The sequence below is a fragment of the Myotis brandtii genome, unplaced genomic scaffold (genome assembly GCF_000412655.1).
Source record: "Myotis brandtii unplaced genomic scaffold, ASM41265v1 scaffold389, whole genome shotgun sequence".
Lineage (NCBI taxonomy): Eukaryota > Metazoa > Chordata > Mammalia > Chiroptera > Vespertilionidae > Myotis > Myotis brandtii.
Window position 1 is genome coordinate 1,614,112 of NW_005364914.1, and position 26,798 is coordinate 1,640,909.

At 42.5% G+C, this 26,798-nt stretch overlaps 1 protein-coding gene across 1 annotated transcript in view; it reads left to right on the plus strand.

Annotated features, from left to right (window-relative positions):
• GRIP1 (glutamate receptor interacting protein 1) overlaps nucleotides 1-26,798 on the plus strand; it is a 406,109-nt gene that overhangs the window by 309,523 nt on the left and 69,788 nt on the right. The window contains exons 9-12 of the mRNA XM_005872692.2: nucleotides 678-847; nucleotides 7,417-7,572; nucleotides 16,667-16,853; nucleotides 17,452-17,597. Coding sequence (XP_005872754.1) covers nucleotides 678-847; nucleotides 7,417-7,572; nucleotides 16,667-16,853; nucleotides 17,452-17,597 — 659 coding nt within the window. The remainder of the gene's footprint in view (nucleotides 1-677; nucleotides 848-7,416; nucleotides 7,573-16,666; nucleotides 16,854-17,451; nucleotides 17,598-26,798) is intronic.

Here is a 26,798-nt window from a genome sequence, read left to right on the forward strand (position 1 = left end):
AAAAATCAACCAAAAAAATGAGTTCGAGTGTCACCTCTGACACGCGTCTCATAGGTTCGCCATCACTGGTTTAGTGCCTCATGCATAATTCCCACCATCTTCGAGAGCTTTTGTACTCATAAGTGTTTAACTCCAGAATAACAAACCAAAACACAAGAATACAGAACTGGCGATCTGGGGGCCTGTGTGAAAAGATTGTGAGGAAGCGTTAGCTGAACTTCCCCAAGTTACTCCCCTTCACACATAAAATAGTTGTCAATGTCCCTGTTCAAACTCCGTGAGTCACATCTTGACATTCTGAATATTTACCAATCATATTTATAAACATAAAAACCTGAGAGGAAACATCACAGAAAGAGGCACGGGAAACACATTGCCCATCCTTCCCTGTCCCCCTGCTCGTTTCCCCTCAACATTTGGCACCTTTGCCCCCAAATAATTGTTTGCTGGTTTTCGAAGGACAAGAGGAAAACACTTCCTTGAGTTTTTCTGTATTTGCCACAAGGTTTTACATTCCTATTCCTATGTTCTTAACATTGGCCAGGGTGTTTCCTATAACACTACAGTATTTTCTGGGGGGAGAGGGGGTGTAAATGGAAACTGGGAAATTTTAACTTTGAAGGACATGAAAGCCACATTCCAAAGAGGAAGTGCACTGAGCCTTTCCCCTCCCGCAGGTGTGGAGCGCTGCACGTGGGCGATCACATCCTGTCCATCGACGGCACCAGCATGGAGTACTGCACGCTAGCTGAGGCGACCCAGTTCCTGGCCAACACCACCGACCAGGTCAAGCTGGAGATCCTTCCCCACCACCAGACCCGCCTGGCGCTGAAGGGACCTGACCACGGTGAGGCCCTCAGGATAAGTCTCTGCTTTCTCTGTGCAGTTGCTGCTCCTTCCAGCAGAGCTAGAAAGATCCTGGGTTTAATTCTGCCTTAGTCATTTCTTTTCAAAACAGCAGGTTATCTTTGTTTGCTGGTCTTTATCCTCCAAATCTCTTTCGCTAAGACGCATGTCATTCACTTAAAAGCCCCAAATTGAGCAAAGAAACCTTGTTTGAGAATGTTTTGAAGAATTTTCAGGCTAGTAATATTTGATATTTAAAAACAAAACAAAACCCTTGGATGTACATTGAGTGTGGAGAGAAGGGAAGTTATTTGATAACCTGTTATATTAAATTTCCACTCTATTTGAAGGACAATGAAGGTAAATAGTAAAACTTTCATTTTGTAAATAGTTATAAAATGGGTATTAATAGCAGACCCTTCAAATATTTGGGATTGGGGAATAGTTGTGTGAAGAGTTGACTTTCTCTATATTTTGTCTGTTTGCCAGAGGAGTGTATTTCTTAAAATGGAGAACAACCTTTCTGACCAAATATCTTCCCTGAGAGAATCCTAATACTTGAGTACACCTATTCAATAGCAAGTGTCAGCTGAGGGAATCTACAGTGTTACCATCCCACAAATCACAGTTTGCTGAGTATTTATAGGGTGGGCAAACGTAGGTTTACAGTTGTTCATATGGAAAATAATACAATCATCCTATATAATAAAAGGATATTATGCAAATTGACTCTAAAGGTGGAATGACCGGTCGCTATGATGCACACTGACCACCAGGGGGCAGATGCTCAATGCAGGAGCTGCCCCCTTGTGGTCAGTGTGCTTCCACAGGGGGAGCGGCGCTCAGCCAGAAACCGGCTCATGGCTGGCCAGTGCAGCGGCGGTGGTGGGAGAGGCCTCCATGGCAGTGCTAAGGATATCCAACTAAGCCGTTAGTCGGGCATCCCCCGAGGGCTCCTGGGCTGCCAGAGGGATGTCTGACTGCCAGCTTAGGCCCGATCCCCTGGGGAGCGGGCCTAAGCCATCAGTCTGACATCCCCCTAGGGGTCCCGGACTGCAAGAGGGCGCAGGCCAGGCTGAGGGACCCTCCTCCCCTGACCCCGAGTGCATGAATTTTTGTGCACCGGGCTTCTAGTTAATAAATAATAATAGTAGAATAAACTCTGTGTTTCACATACTCACAACTGTTAACCTACTTTTGCCCTCCCTGTATATACCCTTCACCTGGGCTTCTTTAAACAAAACCTGGTGCAAGAAAAAGTACTTTGAGCCCAAAATCAAATGAAGAAAGACTCCCCAGTGGGGCCTTTATTCCAGTTCCTCCTCCCTCCTTTTCCTTAAGCCAAGTGCCCTCCTTTTTATTCCTGAAATCAAATCCTGGAAGCCTCCAAGATGCCCTGGAGGTGAAGAAGGCACTGCTGTGTGTGTAGAGAAAGAGAACAGTTTTCTCTGTAATTGTAATTTTGCTTATGAGGCGGTCATTTGCGTTACGTGTCTCCCACCTCCTAAAACACACTGCACTTTTCTGCAATTTGAAAAAAAGAGAGGGACCAGTTAATTTTCATACTGAATGAGTCAGCTGGATGCAACCTCTTTTAATTAAATGGAGCTTAGGCAGCCCTGGAGCTAATGAAAATCTCTAGTACAGCATTACCTTTATCAGATTTTAATTTTACACATTGGAGTGGAGAGACGATGCCGTACAGGCAGGTTATGAAGAAACTCTGCCTCATGTGAGTGGCAACGATGAGGAGCTCAGAGGATGCAGGCCGCTCCTGTCAGGAGGCCCCTCGGGCCTTTCCTGCCTGCAACTGGCTGAGAGGAGAGATTTCTAGGACTGTAAGTTTCTCCTAAACTAATCTGCAGTCGTCATGGATTTGGAGCACAGTAGGGAGGAGAGCGCACACTATGTAGCGCTTTTTCAGCGTGAGATTTTGCTTGGTAAATTCTGGTTTCAGTGAACCAGAAATGTTTAACAGACTCTTTAAAAATGTCATTGTCCTTAGCAACCTCATTTTTCTCCTTTTTATTTGCCCTGTATACAAATCATAAATAGTTCAAATTGTTTCCAGTGTGGGAAATAATATGTTTACCTGCCAAGACAATTTGAGAACATGAATGTATACACTAAAATGTATGGAGACCAAGAACAAATTCTTTTTCTTCACTGTAGAGAACATGATGTCATTTATGATTTTTCAGGGAACTGGTAATTTACGTAATTCTAGTTTGTGACCATATCATCCACTTTTGCCGACAATTGCTCACCATCTTCCTTATCGAGCATAGAAGCAGCTCCCTACATTTTACATTAAAATCAGACTTGCATTTCCAAAAGGAAATAAATATAGGCTCCTAAGCATAATTAGATCACAGTTATGAAGGAGGAAAAATACCCCTCCTCCCAAAATGGTGTTCATAATCCTCAAACTTCTCTTTTTGTAATTAGTAGCATTGTCTTACATAGTTTTACACTTTTTCCACAAGAAAATTCTGGTTATTTTTTCAAGATCTCTGATGCCTGAACATGAGCATGTCTCTCATCCCAGGTGGAGGGAAATACAACATTTTCCAAATTTTGCTTATCAACAAAGCATTCACCACAGTGTTTTTATGAAACATAGAAATGGGCACATCAACTAGCAATCAGAGATTGACTGTGCCTTTTGCTAGTAAATAAGCCAGCAAGAATGACTTTTCAATGAGGTTAGAAATTGTACCCCAAGAGGACCTTTGGGATCCTTAATCATAATTGAAGGAAACTGAGACTTTAGGGGGTAAATGTAAGCGGAATTGCTAGGTTTGATATATTCTGTGCCAAGAGGATGTGCATCGGCGAGCTCCAGGAACCACCCCAAAGTTGCTGTTGCCTGTACCCTCAGACGTCCCAGACAGGGCAAGAGGGTGCGATTAGAGAGGAAGACAACTCCAAGGCAGATACCTCTTAAGACTTCAGCAATGATGTCACCATGGAATGATGGGAACAGCATTGTATTTTCACTATTTATTTATCTGTAACAAAGGCAGGGGCAGTGTAGTGTGGTGGCTGAGGGAAGGGACTCTCGAGTCGGACTTCCAGAGTTTTAATTATGGCTCCACCACTTGGGACCTTAAGCAAGTTATCCAACTTTCCTATACCTCAGTTTCTTCTTCTGTAAAATGGATGTGAGAATAATACCTACCTCACGATTCTATTGCAAACACTGTCTGAGATAATCAATGGGAAGCACGTAGCCAGTGTCTGGTATATAACAAGTATTCAGTGAAAGTTTTCTGTCATTATTGGGACCATTAAATGGGAAAACGTGTGTGAATGTTTTTTTGCAAAATGAAAGAGTTTGATAAAAATGTAACATTTTAGCTTTCTATAGTAACAAAGTCTAACCCAGTGATGGCGAACCTATGACACGCGTGTCAGAGGTGACACGTGAACTCATTTTTTTGGTTGATTTTTCTTTGTTAAATGGCATTTAAATATATAAAATAAATATCAAAAATATAAGTCTTTGTTTTACTATGATTGCAAATATAAAAAAATTTCTATATGTGACACGGCACCAGAGTTAAGTTAGGGTTTTTCAAAATGCTGACACGCCGAGCTCAAAAGGTTCACCATCACTGGTCTAACCTATCCCGGTGCTCTCCTCTATGAGACAAGCCGTTATATAGACTTAGACAGTGTTTTAAAAAAATGTTAACATTTTCTTTTTAAACTCCTGAAATACTTGCCTAATATACGACAGCCCCAAAAGTTCCCAGTTACTTTCAAAGCATTCCATAAAGAACCGGATCAAAAATTCAGTTTAGAATTCTGAAGTCCACTCACTATACTTCATTGGAAACACAGGCAATATTTTGTAAAGAGTAAAATCGATGGCTGTGGGTGTAGATTAGCCTGACCCAGCAATGATTGCACGTTGCTATAAAACATGGTGTTCTACACCACAACGTAGAATAAGGACGGTGAAGGAGAATCCATTAGGGACTTGCCTTGCAACACTTTATCACAAGGAAAATGTTGCAGCAATGCAGACATGGACACTCTCCCTGATATTCCTATTCATCATGTATTCAGTTATTCATTCATTCATTCGTCAGTCATTATGTACTAGGCATGGTTAAAGTTGCTACAGTACATCTAGTAAGGAAGACAGCAAAGTAGATTCCTATTCTATGGATTTCTAGTATAAAGGGACAAACACTGAAAATACATTAAATAAATGAAACAGTAATAAGTGCTATGAAGAACATAAAACAGTAATAGGATAGTGTGGGAGAAGGCAGCTACTTCCGTCACAGAAGTCAGCCACAACTCTGAGGAGGTAGCAGCTGAGCTGAGATCTGAATGATGAGAAGGAGCCAGCCATGCAAACAACTGGGAGGATATTAGAGGCAGGAAGAATAGGAACTGCAAATGCCCTGAGGTAGGAAGGAGCCTGGCTTGTATTACCAACAAACCTAAGACCATTGTTGGTGGAACAATCAATGATGAGTGGAATGATAGGGTATGAAGCTGGAGAGATTAATAGCGGTCACATCTGCATCTCTTGGTCATTGTAACCCAGTGGTTCTCAACCTTCCTAATGCCGCGACCCTTTAATACAATTCCTCATGTTGTGGTGACCCCTAACCATAAAATTATTTTTGCTGCTACTTCATAACTGTAATTTTGCTACTGTTATGAATCGTAATGTAAATATCTGATATGCAGGATGTATTTTCATTGTTACAAATTGAACATAATTAAAGCATAGTGATTAATCACAAAAACAATATGTAATTATATATATGTGTTTTCCGATGGTCTTCCAAAGGGGTCGCGACCCACAAGTTGAGAACCGCTGTTATAACCCATTGAAACAGCCTAAATGAAAATTTTCATATCAGACATAGTAACAAACTTAATATTGGTCATACTTTAGAACACTGAGTAGAAAATCAAATTGAAACAATACTGGAATTAGAATGGAAATACAGTATACATTTTTTAAAAAATAAAAAGGATGCCAACATTTAAAAATAAACTTTATTAAAATTTTGTAGCATCTTAAGGAAATATAAGAAAATGTGAAATATTTTAAGAATTGATTATTGCTTTCAAATGTAAGTACCTTCTTTCAAAAATACAAAAAAAAAGTATTATGTTGAGACTTTTATCTTCTCCTTATTAGGATACAGATAAGATTCTGGTATTGATAGATGATTAGAGTGATTTAATGTTGAGAAAAATTAAGTCCAAGTCCAAGTGATGGATCATAGAGCAATTAAGTCAGAGCAGTAAACTGTGATGTGTGGCCAGTAAACCACTTGAATCATGAGCCTATGAGATTTATTGTTTCTTCTTTTTTTCTCTCGAAAAACAAATGCTACTAACTAGCCAAGATTTGCAAATCTTCAATTACTAATCATGTGCCATAAATCATTATGGGGTTGACTTTTAAGTTTTAAAAAATGGTTTTAATCTCTGCTGTGAGGCACTGGGGGGAGATTAGAAATTGATTCAAGAGGCATCTTTAAAAGAGGGGGGAAATGGGCTGGGGAAAAAACATGCATTATTCTTGGGAAGATGAAAGTTTCCATCCTGATTTTAATCATCTGTTTTGCTGACCACTGAGAAAAGGGCAAAGGCAGTAGACAGTAGATTTTTTTTTTCAAGAAGCTTTCATTTTTGTTACACTTCTTATTTGTGCAATTCAGTTATTTTTCCTCTTTTTTGGTTCTTTGTTTGTTTTTCTTATTTCCCATCATCACTTCATATGGGCAGTGAAAATTCAGAGGAGCGACAGGCAACTTACCTGGGATTCCTGGGCCAGCAGCCACTGCAGCCTCCACACCTACCATCACTCTAACGCGCACCACCCTGACCATGGCAGACTGCCGGCCCTGACATTCCCGAAAGCGCCTCCTCCAAACAGCCCTCGTAATGTTCCAGGCTTTCTCCTCCTGGTCCTTTATTTAAATTATCTTCATCTCCCTCCTTGCTCATCTGAGTCATACCGTATTTGGTTTCATGGGCGTTGTATGCTTTTTTCGTTGTAGCAGCTTATCATTTCTGACATCCCCTACGTCTTTTTCTTTTCCATCAGAACGCATTTGTCATGGGGAGAGGATGTAAGTGTTCAGAATGCTTTACAAGGAAATAACCATTCAGAATGTTATACAGCATACAGTATTCGCAGATCTTCTCTGAATATGTGGAATCACATGCAAAAGTCATGTCAGAAAATATCTATGAAAATGAGATTACATATCTGATGCATTGTGTTGTTTATGAAGAAACTTGTTTTAATGTTTGGTATTTTAGTGTGTCTAAAGAAAAACTCATAGAGCTTCTCTGTGTTCCACTATGTGTATGGGGACCATCTGCCCCTCAGGTGTCCATGGGCTCTCGTAACGCAGAACCTAAAGCGCTGCGTCCCCGGCTCCTGAGCCCTGTCTCTGTCTAGTTGGGGCACTTACTCGCTACCGCTGTGCGTCCTGTGTGTCTTCCCGGGTTGTCGCTGGTTGGCACGTGTGGCAGGCTCACACCCCACCTGGGAATGCTCTGTGCCAAGTCTTCATTCTCTTACAGCAGCTCTGGTGTCTTCATCCTTCTCTCCTACCTCCATGAGTGCATACAGCCTGAGTTCCCTGAACATGGGGACTTTGCCTCGCAGCCTCTACTCCACTAGTCCACGTGGAACCATGATGAGGAGGAGACTGAAAAAGAAAGACTTCAAAAGCTCACGTAAGTGGAATGGTAGCCAGTGCCATGTGGCCTGGAGAAAGCGTGTGGGCAGGTTAGAGTCTTTGGTCCACAGAGGTCTGGGGGAAGAGTTTACAGAGCCTGCTCATCAGGCAGATGCCAAGCAGGTCCAGCTCGGTGCCAAAGACCATTAAAGTGATATCCGTTATCTCTAGGATAGTGGAATTAGTTCATACCACCCTTGCCTACAACTTTTTTATGTGAAACTTTTTCTTGCTCCTTTGATCTAACAAAATGACTTAAGATGTGATTTTTTTCCTTTAAAACTCCTTCCCTGTGTTCAGGGTAGCTTCGAGCATGACCTTTGTTCTTAGTTTCTTATTCACTCTAAAGCAGTTTTTTGAAAACTATGTCTCCTTTTTGGTAAATATAAGAACCTCACACTTTTGTTTAATGCTATTAATATCTCATTCCCCAAGATTCCAATACTTTCCCCAGGGACCCACCCCATTGAGAATCACGGCTTGAACATATATTTCTGTTGCCCGCTTCAGCCTTAAGAAGATGAGAGGGATGTTCATCTTTACAACAAGCATCTTAAAGTCTAGGAATTTCAAATAGGATTCTTGGGAATATGACCCTCTGGGACAGCCACGCTTAGTATAGACCAAGCAAGACTAGGAAAATGTGCTTGGCCACTTGCTTTTGGATGACTGGTTATACACATACTGGTAAAGAGAAAAAGGGGTAATGATTGTGTGAACAGGGAAGAAATTCAAATAGCTCCTAATTTTTCTTGCTGGGGAAGATCATAATTTCTCATCATCATCACATTATGTTTTAGAGGAAGAAAACACCTATCTTTCCAGCAAGATCTAATTGTAGTCTAGAGCGTGCATGGGTTGTATCCTATGTGTCCCTTTTGGCCATGGTTGTGATTCCTGTAAAGAAGCTCAAAGGAGATAGGGCCTCTTCCTGGGATTACCATGAGAATAAAATAAAGAACACCCTTAAGTTACCTAAATAAAGCCAAACCCAGATACCTCAAAGCTGGTAGTGAAGAGAGAATGTTCTTGTGAGAAGGGGTGGTTGAGCCTGTTGGCTCTTCAGCTTATTTGCCAGAGATTCATCTGTGCAAGTGGATGTGCTGCCAGTCCCACCCATGCCACCATCAGTGTAGGAGACTGACCACCACCCAGCCCAGGAAACGGTCTCTCAGGTCATATAATTAGCTCTTTTGAACAGATTAAGTGTTAGCTGCTCTTCTGCCTGAGTCTGAATGGGCCTGTGCAAAACTCTGTTAACATTCCTCTCAAATTTCTGCATTTTTCACAGTGGTTACACTTTGGCATAACACATAGATCTTGAGTCTTCCATGCAGTGCCTTCAGGGCTTGTGGTGGGCATTTGCTTATGAATATTTTTACATAGAATAGCTTCATGTGCAGCACTCCTCACTGACAGAAACAGGCTAACATCCCTCAACAGGGAAGAGCAATTAAAACGAATTCATTAATGTTTGTACTTGTGCTTCAATGGCTAAACATTTGCTTGTGTTAGGTAAGACTGACTATGTTGACTAAACACATTAGGGACTACAAACGAATGATAATGGGTTTGATATTTGCACATCTTGAATTTTGTGGTAGGAAACAAAGCTGAGGCCACACTGTCACTGACATCCATGGCCAGCTCATAAATTCTCTCTTGAATCAGCACATTATTCTCCAACATAGTGGAAATATAAACACAAAGCTGGTTGAAGAAATTTCTGGCTATTTGTGTTTGCTGTAGACATTCGCTACTAGAGCATCACTGACCATACATAGACCAGAATGTTTGTCTCAGGAGATCATATATGTTATATTTTAATCCAACAATAAGATTCACAAACTATGAACTTTTATTCCAACTTCAAAGGGACTTAAAAAATTAGTTTTCCAAAATCACACATAAAAATCCTCAAGATTAGGTTCCATTCTTTTATTGTTGTTGTTGTTAAGCTTGGAATGGTCACATCAGAGAGAAAGGTTTCCCCAAATAACTGATAATAAAAGTTTTATTGCCACTCTCACTCTACCTTGGTTTATTTCCACCACTTTATTTATGTGTTTATTCCGTGCCACCACTGGCTGCCCCCTTTCTCATTCTTATGTTTCTATAGCAACCATGCCATTTGTATGGATGGTGAGTCCTGGCAAAGTCCCAAATACAATCAAAAGCCTCTTTGCTATGTTGGTGAGCATTTGAGGCCAGAACCTGGAAACCAGAAAGAATTCTCACATATGTTTCCAGGACGAAGGAAGGACATGGCCGGAAGAGTGGAAAATCTCACATAAATATGAAAACGTTCTGTACAGTTGCCTAGAGGGAAGAATACAGAAAACCCGTGACCATATGTTACAAGCATTGAAACAGGAAAGTGCTGGTAGTTCCACAGGGACAGTGGTGAGCAACCCCTGCCTCGGCTGTGAGGAGTGTCACAAAGCCCGGAGGGTGTCACAGAGGGAACCTCTCCTCACCGCTTCTGGAATGTTACTGACCTTTTCCCCACAACCCGGGCTGCCCTTTTTCTACTGCAGAGGCCAGGGCTCCTTCCAGGACCCCGTCACCCCCACACCCCCTGACAGAGGCATGACTGAGCCAGTTCCCCTGCTGTCTGCCTCCTGCTCCTGCACCCAGAGCCCCTGGGGAGACTGCCTGTGCCCAGTCAGCCTGAGATATAACAGAGAGTACACGTCAGAGCACATGCCCAGAACGGTCTTTGCCTCTTTTGTCATTGGCACTTACTACCAGGGAGGGCAGCATTGCAGATAACTGAGAGGAAGAGAATGAAAAAGACTAACAACTTTTATCCCTTCTACCGACCCCTGAAAAAAAAATGGAAGGCCAAGGCAGCTAACGGTAAGCATTTATAAGTGACGGAGCACAGAGCGCTGGCAGTTGACAGCATAAAATCTGCCCCACCAGCCCTGCGTGGAGGAGGGGGCTGCTGGCCACCCCGCTGTGCTCCCGAATGGACCATGTGATACACAATGTGTTGTGTCCACAGTGGGTCGACCCTAAATGTGGAACACTTCAGTGAGATGTCTTAAATTACAGGGTCAAAGAATGACAAACACCGCGTTACTAATAAATCTGTGAGGTCCTTTGCTCTCTGTACTTTTTAAATGCTCTTCATATCTAACAGTAAACCTCTCAGCCTTCTAAATGAAGGAAACATGGTGCTGATTTTTAAACTTTGGGAGTTAGAAAACTGCCTTTGGTTCCCCTCCCTTACTTACACTCGGAAAGACCAGAATTGACCAAAACACAGGGCCATTCCCTGCAAACCTGAAGGGCTGTGAACAGAACCCTCCAGGTGTGAAAGGGACAGGACATGCAGGTGTGAATGCTGGCACACACCAGTAACTGGTATTCACACACAGCATGGCGGCAGTGTAGTCATGTCCGCCTTCACCTGCGGGCAGAAATGGGCACCTCTCAGGCCAGGGCCAGTGCCTTGCAGGGGCATCTGCTACTGGAGAGAGAATTCATTCTACAACTTTGTGAACTCAGGATTAAATCCCCTTCATTTTCCTCTGCTGCTTGACCACATTAATGAAGCGGGGTAATCAAGTTCATCGTTTTCTCTTCCAAGGAATATTGGTTGTTTTTCTTTCTGGCTCATCATCCTTGAGTCTGCAGTTGATGTTTATCATGTCTGGTAATCATTTTCAAGACGTTAATGCCTGTGAGTAATCAGCACCTGCAATTTCAAATGAAATTTGACCGTTTCAAAGAATAGATCCCAATGTGTCAAAGGACTTTCAGAGTGAATTGTAAAATCCTAGCTCTAATGTAAGCCTGTTTTTATTAGATAAATTATAACTTTATATAATTATGAAACCCATGTTTAATACATTTTAATCCTAAATTAAAGTTCCTAATGATTTCTATCACCTCAACTTGCCTCTAGATAGAGCTTATAAATTTAATGCTACCCACAGTGAATTAGTGCTTATTTCTGTGTTCAAAACCCTCTACAGAATGAAATTTTCATCTTCTCTAACTGATCCAAAAAACATAGCAAGCTTCTCCTTGGAGAGGGTCTTTGCTACAGCTCCCCTAATCTCTCCCATTGTTATTAAACCGACCATTTCTTTTTGATTCTTAATTAATGGTGATGGTAATCAACTGACTTAAAAGTTCTTTTTTTAATGTTCACCTTCTTACTTTTATCACAATATATAGGCTTATAGTTAAAAGTGAACTTGTAATACGAGGCTTAGAATGGGACACAGTGTCCCTTTCTGTCCTGCTCCCCAGAAGCCACAGGATTCAAATGATCCGTTTTCTCTGTAGCTGTACACTGGCATTTCCGTTCTCCTCTCTTTCTGAAATTGCAGGCCATCACTTCTGGTTTAGTCTGGTGTCAGAGTCTCATTGCTATGGCTGTAAGCTTCCCTCAGAAAGCACCGGCCTGGAGTAGCCACATGCATCACTGTGGGGAGCAGCTGTAACGTCATCTTAGCTGCTCATTCCAACTGATCCAACTTTTTGGATCACCTGGTTAATGGGTCCTAGTGGCACATGGAAACTGATATCTAATATCTAAAGACGCCCATCGAGTATTTTGACTCTTCCTGTGCAGAAGGGATGAAAGTGGCAGCAACTTGTTCTTTCCTTTGGAGTAGATATCCTGACATGCCTCAGAGCACAACCCTCAGAAACTTGCACACCTTCTGTCAGGCCTGTGTCCTCAGGGCATCTCTGACTTAGAAGTCCAAACATAGTTTCTAACTCTAATTAAGTAGTCTAAAAATCTGCACCAAATTGAGATTTCAGATGAAATATATGTATAAAGATTCACAGAAAGTATTTTTGTTGACATGCAAAAAAAAAAAAAAGCTTCACCAAGAACTGGAAGTAATCTGCCAAATAAGTGATGTTCTAATATTCTGTTCCTGCTCACTAGCTGGAAAGAAATGCAACTTTCCAGACGCTTACAGACAGGAAATGGCATCTTCTACTGGTTTGTGCCAGCATTAAAAAAAAATATATGTATGATCTGGAGAGCAATCAAAGTACAGCTCACATTCACAGAAGCATCCTAGAAAATATGTGATAGCCTAATGAGCAAAATAAACTGACAAGGAAAATAGAAACAAAACAAACAAAATAGATACAAACTCATAGATACAGAAGCAGAATCTAAGTTAAGACTGACGGCTGCCAGAGAGTAGGGGCGTTTGGGGGGCTGGTGAAAAGGTGAAGGGATTAAGCAAAAACAAACAAAACAAAACAAAAACCTCAAGGAAGCAGACAACCAACGTATTACTGATTCCTGGAGGGAGAGGAGGGTTTGGGAAGAAGTAGAAGAGGATAAAGGGGAATAAATAGTGATGGAAGGAGAATTGACTTGGACTGCTGAACACACAATACAATATACAGGTGATGTATTATAGAATTGCACACCGGAAACATAAAATTTTATTAATCCATGTCAATAAATTTAATTTAAAAACGAAAATAATTGATAGTCCATGAGACTTTGGAACTGTAGGCGGCCACCTGTAAAAAGCTTAGGGTGGGAGGCTCCCTTCACTCCCCACTGCAGGCTGCAGAAATCTCACTGGCTTCATCCTGCTGAGACAGAACAATGATCGTGCTTCTTTAGAAGAAGTACAGTTCCCTTAGTCCTTCCAGACATTGACCCGCCACCATCCTCTGCCATGTCAGCTGCAGTGCTGGAATGATCCACATCATGGAAAAATTTGCGTCCCAAAGAACAACTTCCTAGTTCCTTAACTTAGCAGAATCTACATGAAATGTTGGTTTCAAAACAAAAAATGCAGATGATATCACAAAATATAACTCATTCCTCACTTACGTAGCATTCACTGAATGGTACAGGCACTAGGGTTCCAGACATGCAAAGAACTGAGGGTCAAGTGATGAGGCTCTACTCCAGAGGAGTGGATAAATTGGGGCCTCATTCTGAAGAGAATGTTAATCTGGCAACAATATATTGAAAGCACTGGCATGAAAGAACCCAGAAATATGTATATTAGATTAATTGAAGTAAACGTAATGAAAGCCTGAATTAAGGTATTGACCGTAAGAATGGAAAGGGGGATTTAAACAAAATTGATTGAGTTTGAGACAATGGGGAGTTGTGGGTCAAAGGCTACTTTGAGATTTCAAGCCCAAAGGACTGTAATTATGGTCCCATAGGTGATTAACTCAATTTTGAAAATGTTGAGTTTGAGGAGTCAATGAGACATCGTTGTAGTTGGCATCTATCAAGTCCTGAAATTCATCACTAGAGAGGTAGACTTGAGAAGGTATGTATTTTACTGGATCATATTTTACTGGAAGTGAATGAGGAAAAGAATGAGATAAAAAAAAAAAAGGCTTAGGACCGAACCATGGGCATTAGCTTGCTTGACATGCAGATAAAGCAAAAGAATGGTGGGTGCTAAAAAGTAAGAAACTAAGAACCAAGCTTCATCAAAACCCAGAGGGCAATTTGAGAAAGAAAGTGATGGTTCCCAAAGCCAGTGGCTACTTAGTGGCTAGAGCAGTTGAGGCCATAGATTTTAGCAATCAGGAAGCAGCAGTGAGAGTAGTTTCAGTAAAGGGTAAAGGAAGATGCCACAGTTTAAGCCATTTAGAAGCAGTACAAATCAGAGAGAGGTCAGAAAGCTAGGGGAGTGAGTAAGTAAGTTGGAAAAGTGTCAAGAAAGATTTAATGGCACAAAATCACAGGAGCAGAAAAGGATAGTATCAAAAATACTTAATAGTTAGCCTGGAGATGGAAAAAGGATACATCCCCCTGAGGCAGGAAAAAATGGGGAAAAGAGAGAACAGATGGTGATACAGAACAGCGATTTTCAGTCGGTGTGCCGTGGCACACTGGTGTGCTGCAAGAGTTTTTAGAACATGCAATACCTGACTATTTAGTCAGGGGCTCTGACCTCTTTTCCCTTAGGTTGTCAATTTAAAAAATGACAACAGCCAACACAACAATAGCCGTCTGGTGTGAATGAATAAAAATTATACCTATATATTCTTTTGCCAGGCCGGCCAAAAATGTAATACATTTTTTGGTGTGCAGTAGAATTTTAGTCATTAATGCCATGAGATGAAAAGGGTTGAAAATCACTGATATAGAGAAATTAAGATCGAAACAATGTTGTTTAAGGAACTCTTGTTAAATGGTGGCATATTTTCAGTCTTGTAAGAAATGAAGTAAAGAGTCAAGTTTGACCTTACTAAGGGTAGAAATGTTTGAGACAGATCCTGTAAGAAATCTAATAAGGTGCCAAAATAGTATGCAGCAAAAGATTCCAGGGCCCCGTAGAGAATAATGTGAATTTGTCATGACTTTCTCAACACCCCTAAGCAACTTAGTAACAGCGGTGGAGTTAACTGGGCCTTACCAAAGAGGACAGAGTGTTAGCGTATAGACAATCACGTGAGGTTTCAGAATCTCTTACCAGCAAATGCATCATTAAATTGGTCACCAGAGGTCCAGGTGGAGTGTGGAGGGAAAGGATGCTAGTAAAAGGCAATGGATAAAGATGATGGTCTTTAAACTGCATTCACAGATTCCCCTATGAGGGAGGACGAAGGCTTGGGGTCTCATTCCAACATCAACTGCAGTAGTTCTGTTTTCATCTGGAATTTAGAGGCATCCCTTACCATCTGCCTTCATTTGAAGAGGTGGGGGGATGTGATCTGTTGCTAAAAATACTAGGAGACAAGTGAGAGGCAATGGGAGCAGAAGTCATAAGAGCAGAAAATTAGATCGTAGAGGCTGGGACAGATGGCCAATAAGGACATGTGATCACCAAGGAGGATTGAGATCTTGGAGCTCTACCCATTTCAAAGGAGGATGGGGTCCGCCTAGGGCTTTGTGGCAGAGAGCTGACAGGGTGGAATGCTAGCAATAGGAGAGCTGCAGAACCACAAACCCAGCACATTAGATTATTCCCATCATGTCAGAGGGCTTAGGACAACGAAAAGCTGTAGGTCAGAGGAGAATAGACGATGAGCCAAGTCCTGAAGTCAGTGAGGAAGAGGGGTGGGATCTTGTAAACAGAAAACTATGGGTTTGAATATGAGACAGAGCAGAAATTAGTACAGCATATGGAGCTCTAAATAGGAGTGGTATGAGGTAAAAAACCAAAACAAATAAAAGATCACTGCATGGAAAGCAAGCAGTATTAGAAACCCTTCTCTCCTTGCCCCGTGCAGGGAGAGTGAAAGAATCAGCTTCTGGTTGGAGAAGGTTTTGAGGTACGTGTTCTCATCAGGTTTCCATTAAAGGGCCAGAAGCCTCCATTGGGAGGAAGTGACAGTGCGGCAGAGGGTGACCCTAAAGACAGAGCTCTTGCTCTCAGGGAGCAAAGGAGGCACAGGTCACGCCTGAGAGGAAGGCGTCCAGGAGTGCAGCAGTCAGTCGTGACATGGGTGGGGATGGGAACAAGTCAGAGATGTGTGCCGGGGAGCTGAGAAGACTATCAGAGGAACAAATGAAATAAGAGATGACAGAGTATGTTGGAGACCCATTGGGAAGAAATAAGGACTGAAGAGACCAAGTTTGAGAGGAGGAGGAATGTAGCGTTTAAATGACTCCATCATGCCAACCTGATGCTAGAGTGAGGTTGATGACCAGCACTTCCTTACCACTCTGGGAGCTAGACTCAGAGCATTTCTTCAAAGCTGGAGGTCAGATTGTCTGTAAATCTTAAAGCTGAAGTCGAAAAACCATTAGACGAGTTAGCCCAACCCTCCTTCTTCTAGATAGGAAAGAGGTTAATGGTTTCTTAGTAGTAGAACCAGGACCAGAATCCAGGTACCCTGACCCTGTGGTGTCTTCTTCCTGCAACTCCCACAATTGCCCCTAACAGACAGGTATGTAAGGGAAGGAGGCAACACCTTACATTGCGTATTGTGACTGAGAACTGACTAGTTCTGGGAGAGTTACGCATCTTGTTCAGCTCTGGCTAAACTTGTTACCAGAACGCCAAAATATGACCTCCCACCTTAGCCAGTGAGCTGCTCTTCAGAGCCATGATCTGTTTTAGAAATGCTGGTTTTCTGGTGCTTGCTTCAACCTGACATCATTCTTGTTCATGTTGCTCCTCTAGTGTCTTTAGCCTCCAGCACAGTGGGCTTGGCTGGCCAGGTCGTTCACACAGAAACCACAGAGGTGGTGCTGACGGCAGACCCTGTCACAGGATTTGGGATCCAGCTGCAGGGCAGTGTGTTTGCCACGGAGACACTCTCTTCTCCGCCTCTGATTTCCTACATTGAGGCTGACAGCCCTGCAGAGAGGTGAGACGCTTTCTTTCACAGCATCTTTCCCTGCTGTGCGTTTGTGCGCCGGCTCTTTTTGGACAACTAATAAATTATGGAACAGCGCTCAATGCAGGAAATGTAAGATATAATGAACTCTCTGTTCTGACAATAAAATTTTATGTTCTTGATCAGTTTTGAGAAGAATTATGAGCATGGATGCCTTTATCTAGCAGGGTTTCGTCCATCAGGGACTAAGGGTATATTAATTAAAAAGGAAAAAAAAATCTATTAAAAAAATCTCTAAGTTCAAACTTTAATAGCTTCTCTGCCATGGAGAGATGTACATTCATCATTACTATATATTGGTTCAGATCAGATTAGAAAAATACCATGGTGCTGAATTATTAATTACTTTGCTGGAATACTTCAAGATTCCCTTGCTCACATTGGTAGCCATGAGATGCAAAAGTGCAAGACATTGCAGTTGACCTAACTAATAGGATTCCCACAGCATTGAATAAACAAGACCACATGGTTATGCCATTTTGCAAGGGTCAAACAAAGCAGATGTGGCAACTTCAACTGATGATAATTTACCCTCTATGCAACCTCTAACATGTGGTTCTACATTCAGATGTGGGGTCCTACAGATTGGAGACAGAGTGATGGCCATTAATGGAATTCCAACCGAAGATAGCACCTTCGAGGAAGCCAATCAGCTCCTCCGAGACTCCTCCATCACGAGCAAGGTCACCCTGGAAATCGAGTTCGATGTGGCAGGTATGACCATATCATCGCCAGTTGGCTGCCGAGTCAGGAGGGGACTGCCTGTGAATTGCATGGGTTTCGTGGCAGATGGGGAACTATTTTTTATACACTGACATGCTTTTGTTTAGGAGATTTGGGGTGTCATTTTGAATTGAACATGGTTGTTGTATTATTCATTAAAATGTCACCACAAGAACAGTAGAAAATAAATGTGACAAAATAAATAAGTAATAGCCACTATAAAGGTGATAAAAAGAAGCATGTAGCCTTTATTCTTCCTGACTTTCTCCTATATGCTAGAGAAACCATATTCTTCAGTCACACAGACAAGAAAAGCCTCTTTTTGACCCTTCTCACTGCAAAGAACATAAGAAGGTTTGAAGGGGACCAGTGAAAATTCATTAAATAGCTGTATACAAGCTCAGTGGGTAACTATTTGGTCTCTAATGTTAAAGAGAAATTGTACCAGACACTTGTTAAAAATGAGAAGGAAGATTTTATTCAAGGCTATTGCGCGAGAGAGCAAAGACAGCCAGAATTTATAGCCAGCAGGCAAGGAGAAGGAGAGGGAGTCATTGGATTGAAAATTACTAAGAGGAATTTGATTTGATATCAATGGTGGAGGGATGAGAGATGTGATTATATATTCAAGGATGGAGGATACTCAGTAAATTGCGTTAACAGGAAACTTGCTAAATTGGCTCCGCAGGCTAAGGGCTCGGCCAAAGACAAGTCCTAGTCAAGAAGAGGGCTCACAGGAGCCTGAATTTGATTATGAAGGGAGTCCTTGTCAGTAGCTAACATGTGTGTGGGTCTTAGAGGTTGGTGCCAGTTCCCATCTAAGAAAGTTATCTTCACCCAGTGAAACAGCACCTCACAGAGCCAATAACCTTAGCCAATCCGTGCAGATATGCCTTCGGACATAGAGATTGCATTATCCCTACATTGCTGAGTATTTACTGTGGGCCAATTTCTTTTCTATACCATGGAGGTGTAATAGTAGACAGGAAAGAAAAAATCCCTGTCTTAATGAAGCTTATATGATATCTTACAGAAAGTTAATGTTTAAGTTAACAAGCATAAAGTCAAACCATAATGAGTGCTCTAAGGGAAATAAAGCAGGATGGGGGTTAGAGAATGACTGTGGGGAGCTATTTTCATAGGATGACTTTCTAAGGAGGTGGCTTTGGAGCAGAAATGTGAAGGTTGGGAAGAAGCTGGCCAGGGGAGTCTGGGAGGAGTGCATTCCAGACAGAGGGAACAGCTGGTGTACAAGATGTGAACCAAAATAAGAGGCTGGGTGCGTCTGAGGAACAGCAAAAAGGGCTCTTGCTACAGCAGATAGGGGAGTTGGGCTGAGAATCAGGTTTGGCTTTAGAGATGGGGTGGGAGAGGTTGGAAAGTGCTCATTTATGAAGGGCCTTGGGAAAGACTATAGTGGATTAGATTCCAGATGCAATGAAGCCAAGGAGCATTTTAGGGAAGGGAGCAAGGTAACCTGATGAATGTTTTGGAGATATCCTTCTGAGATGAGAAAGGACAATAGCAGCAGCAGAAAAGCTGGTTAGGAGGTGGTGGCAGTTGGATAAGTAAGAAATAATGGTGCTAGAGATGGTGACCAATAGTGAAATTTAGGACTTGGCTAACAGAACCTGCTCATGGCTTAGATATGGAAGATGAGGGATGGGGTGAGGAATATAAGGGATAGCAGTTGAGTAAATACTGATGTCTTTAACTGTGAAGAGGACTTGAAGAGTGGAAATTTGGGGATAGCAAACATTCTAATTTAGACCTGAGCAGGTAAATCCACTGCCAATGCTAGGGAAAAAGGACAAGTACATTCATTCCTTAATCCAAAAAGCAGTTATCAAGCACCAGTTACTGAGTGCTAGGCACTGTCCTGTATTCAGATCACTGAAAGAGAAAATAGAAAGGATCAATATCGCCAAGGAGCTCATAGCCAGTTAGACAAGAGCAAGAACTGCTGAAAGATGAGAATAGACTTACTGAATGTGTGTTGCATTTCAGTTGCAAAAGGAAGTACCTAGGTGACTACAGGCAATACCTCCTGGAGTCAGGGTCAGGCCTGGGCTCCAGAGCAGGACTCAGGAGGGACCATGCCAGGGAGTGTTCAAGTCTTTGCACTGAAGAAAACACTAGGGAAAGAGTGCCAGGAAGAGGGGACTCTGCTTAAGGAGTGCTAAGGTTTAAAGGAAAAGGATGCTAGCAAAGGAGATAACGAAGATCCACTCTTCTTTTTGGAGGACAACCAAAAAAGGTTTTGGAAGCCAAAGCAAGAGTTTCAAGGCAGAAGTCATGGTCAATAGAGTAAAATTGCTGTGGAGAATTCAAGTGATAGGAGTCAGGAAATGTCAATGGGGTTTGGCAATTAAGAAGAAAGACATTGCAGAGTGGTTTCAGAAAACGGAGGACTGGGGTCAGACTGCAGTGAGCTGAAAAGGGAGGGAGGGGAGAGTGGAATGCAGACAGGCTGTGCTTGCTATCTGCCAAGGAATTGGTGTTTGGAAGAGGGTTTGGCAGGAAAAATGCAGTGAGCGGATAAAAGGGACTGGAGGCCTCTATGGGCTTCTCTTTTTAGAACTTCATAGCATCCTATCTAATAAAGAGGTAAGATGCAAATTGACCATCACACCAACACAAGATGGCCACCCCCATGTTGTCAAAGATGGCCATCCCCATGTGGACACAAGATGACCACCACAAGATGGCTGGCAGGGGAAGGCAGTTGTGGGTGACCAGGCCAGCAAGGGAGGGCACTTAGGGGTGACCAGGCCAGCAGGGGAGGGCAATTGGGGGCAACTAGGCCTTCAGGAGAAGGCAGTTAGGGGCAACCAGGCTGGCAAGGGAGGGCAGTTAGGGGTGACCAGGCCAGCAGGGGAAGGCAATTGGGGGCAACTAGGCCTTCAGGAGAAGGCAGTTAGGGGCAACCAAGCTGGCAAGGGAGGGAAGTTAGGGGTGACCAGGCCATCAGGGGAGGGCAGTTGGGGGTGACCAGGCCTACAGGGGAAGGCAGTTAGGGGTGACCAGGCCATCAGGGAAGGGTAGTTAGGGGCAACCAGGCCGGCAGGGCCGTTAGGGACAATCGGGCCGGCATGGGAGCAGTTAGGTGTCGATAAGGCTGGCAGGGGTGTGGTTAGGGGGCGATCAGGCAGGCAGGCAGGCGAGCAGTTGGGAGCCAGCAGTCCTGGATTGTGAGAGGGATCCCAGATTGGAGAGGGTGCAGGCTGGGCTGAGGGACACACACACACACACACATACACACCATGCACAAATTTCGTGCACTGGGCCTCTAATTATATACTCAGTGCTCTATTTTGTATTACTGTATCTTATATCAGTGGTTCTCAACCAAGATCTGGTATGCTGCAGGGGACATTTGGCAATGTCAAAAAAATTAGCTGTATGCCCAGCCAGCATGGCTCAGTGGTTGAGCATCCACCTATGAACCAAGAGGTCACAGTTCGATTCCCGGTCAGGGCACATGCCCCAATTTCAGGCTTGATCCCCAGTGGAGGGCATGCAGGAGGCAACCAATCAATGATTCTCTCTCATTATTGATGTTTCTATCTCTCTTTCCCTCTCCCTTCCTCTCTGAAATCAATAAAAATATATTTTTTAATTAGCTATAGATGAAAGAAAGTGGGTCAACAGAGGGGGATTCAGAGTTCAGAGGGGTGTTAATTTGTTTTGTTAAGATTGGAGAGATTTGAGCATGTTTGAGGCCTGAAATGAATGGAGAAAAGAGATAATTGATGAAATCAGGTCCCCAAATGGATAAGAGGTGAAGTTATCTAGAACATACAGAAATAATTAGTCTAAGACAGAAAATAGAAGAGCTCCTCCTATGAGTTTGAAGAGAAGAATGAAAGAACCTATAATAATAAAAGCGTAATATGCTAATTAGACCGGATGTCCTTCAGGGACGAATCCAGGGCTGCTGCCTCAGGATCGAGGCAGCCACCAGCAGCTACAAGGGAGGGATCAAGGCAGCCGCTGTGGCTGCAAAGGCCTACTCTTGCACAAATTTTGTGCATTGAGCCTCTAGTATAAATATATTTTTAGTTATGATTAGGGAGTCCTTGTAGGGACTGTCAAGAAAGGGTGAAAAGGTCAGCATCTTGAGGAGCTGAAGAGTGATGAAGATTTAGAATAGCTAGTGGAGAAATCAGTGAGAGAAACAACCAGACTCGTGCAAAGGGATGGGCCAAGCAGAGTCCAGAAGCTCTAACCTGCATGGTCAAGTCATTCATTGTTGTTGTTGTTTCATTATTTTGGCAAGGTTTTTGTTTGTTTTTTGGTCAGGAGTACTGTGTGTGCATTAGCTCACTTACCCCTATAACAACAATGGAGAAGATTACTATTATTACATCCCCAGGAAATGGAGGCCCAACAGTTTATGGTAGGGCTGGGATTTTAACCCAGGCGGTATGGGTCTGAAGGCCACACTCTAACCATTATACATACTGCCTGTGTTTGCAAAAGTCTAGGATGGAGAGGGATGGAAGTTAATAAAGGATTGGCCTAACAGACTGGAAAGAAAGGGAGTACTTCAGTCACTGGGAGTCTTCAGGAAGAAAAATGGGTACAGTGAGGGATATTGAGTAGATGATTAAATTGAGCCAGAGATTAAGATTGAGGTTTCCAGAAGTTTCCAATAGATTCTAGTAATTGCTAATGACTAACGAGAGTGTTATATTGAGGATTCTGCTGCTCAGCAGGAGGATGCTGGCATCAATTAGTGATGTCTGCCATGAGCAAGGGAGAAGGGAGTGACAGGCTGGGAGCATATATTTTTCTGGTCCTCTTCTACATCATTTCTATCTGATCTATACAAGTTATTTCTGGAGTAATTGAGGGCAGAGGGAGATGCCCTTAGGTCCCTTTCTACTGTCCCTTATTTAAGCAAGCTTGGAACAATGTGGGTTTAATGGGCATAGTGTCTAATTTTTAGGAGCTTAAACCTAAGATATTAAAGCATTTAATCAACAAGTACATAAAATATACATATACATTAAGTATAGGTTAAACAGTGGACAAATATTGACGATACACATAAAATAAAAATGTGTTTATAGCACAAGTTAATTCTTAGATACTGCTTATGAAGAAGGTCAAATTGTGCCGGCCATTCCACTGCTGGTACCCAGGGTGAAAATGCTGCTCCATGGCCCGTGGTACACAGGAGAGCTGCCTGCTCTCAGCAAGCAATGCCAGAAGGGCAGGGTGCATTTCAGAAAGCCAGCTGTTTCATGCTGGGAACTCTTAGCATCTCTTTGAAGAGGCAACATAATATGGCATGGAAGAGACAGGTGCAATTCAACAGACTGGGTTCTACTCTTCACTTTGCTGTATGACCTTGAGTTTCCCTACCTCAACCCCAGTTCCCCCATTTATAAGTAAGTGAAGGTACTGGATTGTGAGTCCTTTCACCAGTCTGTTCTGTGATTGTAGTAATGACATTCTGAGGCTGCTGGATGGATAGCCTTCTTGGAAAACCATGCCCTCGCTGCCATCTGACTGATTCTCTTAGGGTCCTTACTGGATTCTCGCTTGGCCACAGCTAACTAAAAGGGGAGGAGACCAAACCCACGCTGGGCCAGTTAGATTGTTTCTCTTAAGAATCAGAAATGAGAACTAGCTGCTGCTAGCTGGATACTTTAGCAAAGGTGAAACAGCCATATACAATTTAAAGTCGGGAAAAAATGAAATAAAATAAAAGTCAGAGAAAATTTATACAGAGACAAATGGAGCAGGTGAGCAGAAACAAGCAGCATCTAGAGGCCAGGAACCCCAGAGAAACTGGCTATGAAGTCAGTTCTTCATGCAAATTGAAATTCCTGAGTAGAACCCAGTCTGTTGAATTGCACCTGTCTCCTGATGTGGGTCCTTCAGGAGAGTCACTGAACATTATTCATCTCCGGGCCGAGAGCCTCCTGTATTCCAAGAACTATTTTGGGGGTACATTCATGAACAAAAAGCATAAGGTCCCTGATATGATACATTTTTCTACCGGAGAAGACAAGACAATAAGCAAATAAATGTACTACACAACATTGGACGGAGCTTGAAAAGGGCTAAGAACCATAAATCTGGGCACACAGAGAGTGATAGACGGTTAGGGAAGGCTTCTCTGAGCAAGTGATGTTTGAGCAAATGCCTGAATGAAATGAGCAAGCCATTCGAACATGTTGGGGCAGAGCTGCCCAAGCAGAGGAAACCCCAACTGCAGAGATTCTTTGATGGGGTTGTGCTCGACATGGCAAGAGCAGCTAGCTCCTACCCCCCTCCTCCCTCCAAGTCCTGCCCTCCACCTGAGAAATTTAGTTGTGTGGATGGTCCTTCCATCACACCACATTCCCAATGCCTAGTCCTCTGGTTGAATATTTGCTTCCACTCCTCTCCACTTCAGCCACTCACTCCTTTTGCTGATGCACACACAGTGCTTAGGAAAGTGACATGAGTAAGCATTTCATAAATATTATCATGATCATTTTTGTGCTATTATTGTAATTATTCACCTACTCTTTCTGCAAAAATTTGAACCTCTGTGACTAAAATCCTCCTTCTGTTGAAACTTCTCCGGAAATCTCAGCCTCTGGCTCAATCTAATCATCTACCACCTCTGCCCTTATTCCTCAGCCACTGAGGTCTCCTGACAACACACACACACACACACACGGACTTGACCATGCAGGTTATAGCTTCTGGACTCTGCTTGGCCCACTGCCCAGTTGAAAAACCCTTTTACATGAGCCTGAGTGGCTTCCTCACTGATTTCCCTATTAGCTATTCTAAACTTCATCATTCTTTTCAACTCCCAACTGCCATTAGAGAACCTGGAATATTGGTAGGAAATGTCTGGACACGAGCTATTTCAAGATTGCCCTGTTTTTCTGGATTCGCTCCTAATCGTCTGGATGTGAGCCATCCATTTCCAAAACTCTTCCTCAGAAATATATTGTGCCCAGGTATTATCCCAAGCTACTGGGTCTTAGAAATGAGCCATCTCTGTTTTAGAACCATTGTAAGTGGCTAAGAAGCTTGACTGTGAATACACTTTTGTTTAAATCTATCTCTGAGTGCTACTGTACAAACAACATTTTAGTAACAGTAATGGAATTTTTTTACATTATTTACCATATATGATTTTATAAAACTATACTCATAATATATGCACAATTTTTTTCAATACGGTCTTTTCAAATACCAATCTACAGTATCGTGAATACTTGAAGTTTCTACTTTAACTCTGAAAAGACTTCCCAGAGAAAATGCTATCAAATGCTATTTGCCCGCATGACTGGTACCCCCGGTGTTTTTCTCTGAGTGGATGGGAGTTGAACATTTACACTCATCCCCCTTAGAATCCTTAATTTTTTTCAAATCTCACAAGGTTGATGGATTCAGATGTGGTGGTTATCTTCCTGTGCCAACAGTGAATGCTTCAGGCAGAAAAAGCAGACCAGTTGGAAAGAAGGAAGTCTTTGTTTACCCAAATGTGTTTTTAATTATAGTATTAACAAAGATAAAGCAAAACCAAGGAAGCGCAAAATAATCACTGGGAGTCTAAGAAAATAAAGTCTATTTACTTATTCTAAACCTATTGTTTCTCCAAATATTGGACCTTTTTTCTCTTTACTACTATTTCTGTAAGAAACACCAAATTAAATGTGCCTTTGGTTTAGCCACTAAGTAATTATAGAGGGAGAAAAATGACCAAATATAAAATAAATCATGTTGGCATTTAAAGATTAAAATGAAGACACAGCTTGATCAAAGAGATTTATTTGTTGATATTTGTTCATCATTATGAATATTTCAAATCTTATGTAGTCAAAAGTGATCCATTACTGTTTCCCAGGAAGTGATAATACCCCCTCCAGTGTCATTAACAATGTTAATCTTGGTCAAGGTTCCCGCCATGAAAAATGTATAAAAGCAGTGTTGCTATGGTAACTATTCTAGATCAGTGTTTCCCAGCCCTTACCATTCACTTATATCGGCATAGTATCATGGGCAAGATGTCCTATACTTACATGGATACATATATACATATACAAGTATACAATAGGCTCCCCTCCCCTTTCACAGGGAACTTTTTTCTTAAAATAAATAACACTAAAACATACATGAAATGAGCTCCATTAATAGGGAAGCCATTTGTTCCTCTATAGCTTCTTGTGCCTTTCCTTAGGGCACTTGCATGCTTTATCTGAATAATCAAACAATTTCTTTCTGCTACCCCGTGAGCACTCGTGTGGGCCCTTTTCCTTTAGCCCCACCCCATTTCCTCTACTTGATTAATGTGTTCATCAGAGATCTTTCCGTTGGAAGTAACCGAGATGCACTCAAGCTGGTTTAGATGGAAAGAGGCATTTACGGGAAGCACACGGGTGTTTCACGACCCTTACGGAGGCAGCCCCAGGAAGAGCTAGGACCAGACATCAAAGACCATCAAGCTGAGTGCAGGTTCTCTCTGGGGCCTCGTGCTCTCTTCTCATCTGCACTTCTTTCTTTCTCCCTTCTCCTGGCGCACTGGCTACTGGGGGAAATGGCCACTCCCCAGTGCCCTCTCTGCCCCCAGTCTGCACGCACATTGCAAATTCTTAAACTGTGGCCTTAGGGGTGGGAAGGAGGTGTCCATTAGCCTTCCATTACTGGAACAAGGGATGGAGAGGACTCAGGAAAGAGATGGAGGGAAGGCATGAAACTGAAAAATATTTCGGTAATAAATATTTCTGACACTTGCAGAACCTGAAGTAAGAAAGTAGAGCTCACCTACATATTTCTAACTTGCCGCATTTCTCTCTGTCTGCCCCAACATATCAAAATTAGCCAGCCTTTTAAAAACCTTCTGGGGGGCATAAACAATGTATCTAGCTCAAGTCCTTTTGGGAAATGAGGAGGGTACCAATTCTAAGTAAATAAATAAATAAGCGTCCTTCCTGGCACATTAGAGTGTTAGGGGAGGATAACAGCGAAGCCAGAGGGGGCATCTCAGTCTGTGGCCCTCACTGGACCACACCTCACAGGATTAAGAGGAGTGGGAGGAAGGCCCTGGCTGGGTGGTTCAGGTGGTTGAGGTGTCATCCCATGCATACCAAAATGTTGCAGGTTTGATTCCGGGTTGGAGTGAGTATAGGAGGCAACCGATTCTCTCTCTCTCTCTCTCTCTCTCTCTCTCTCTCTCTC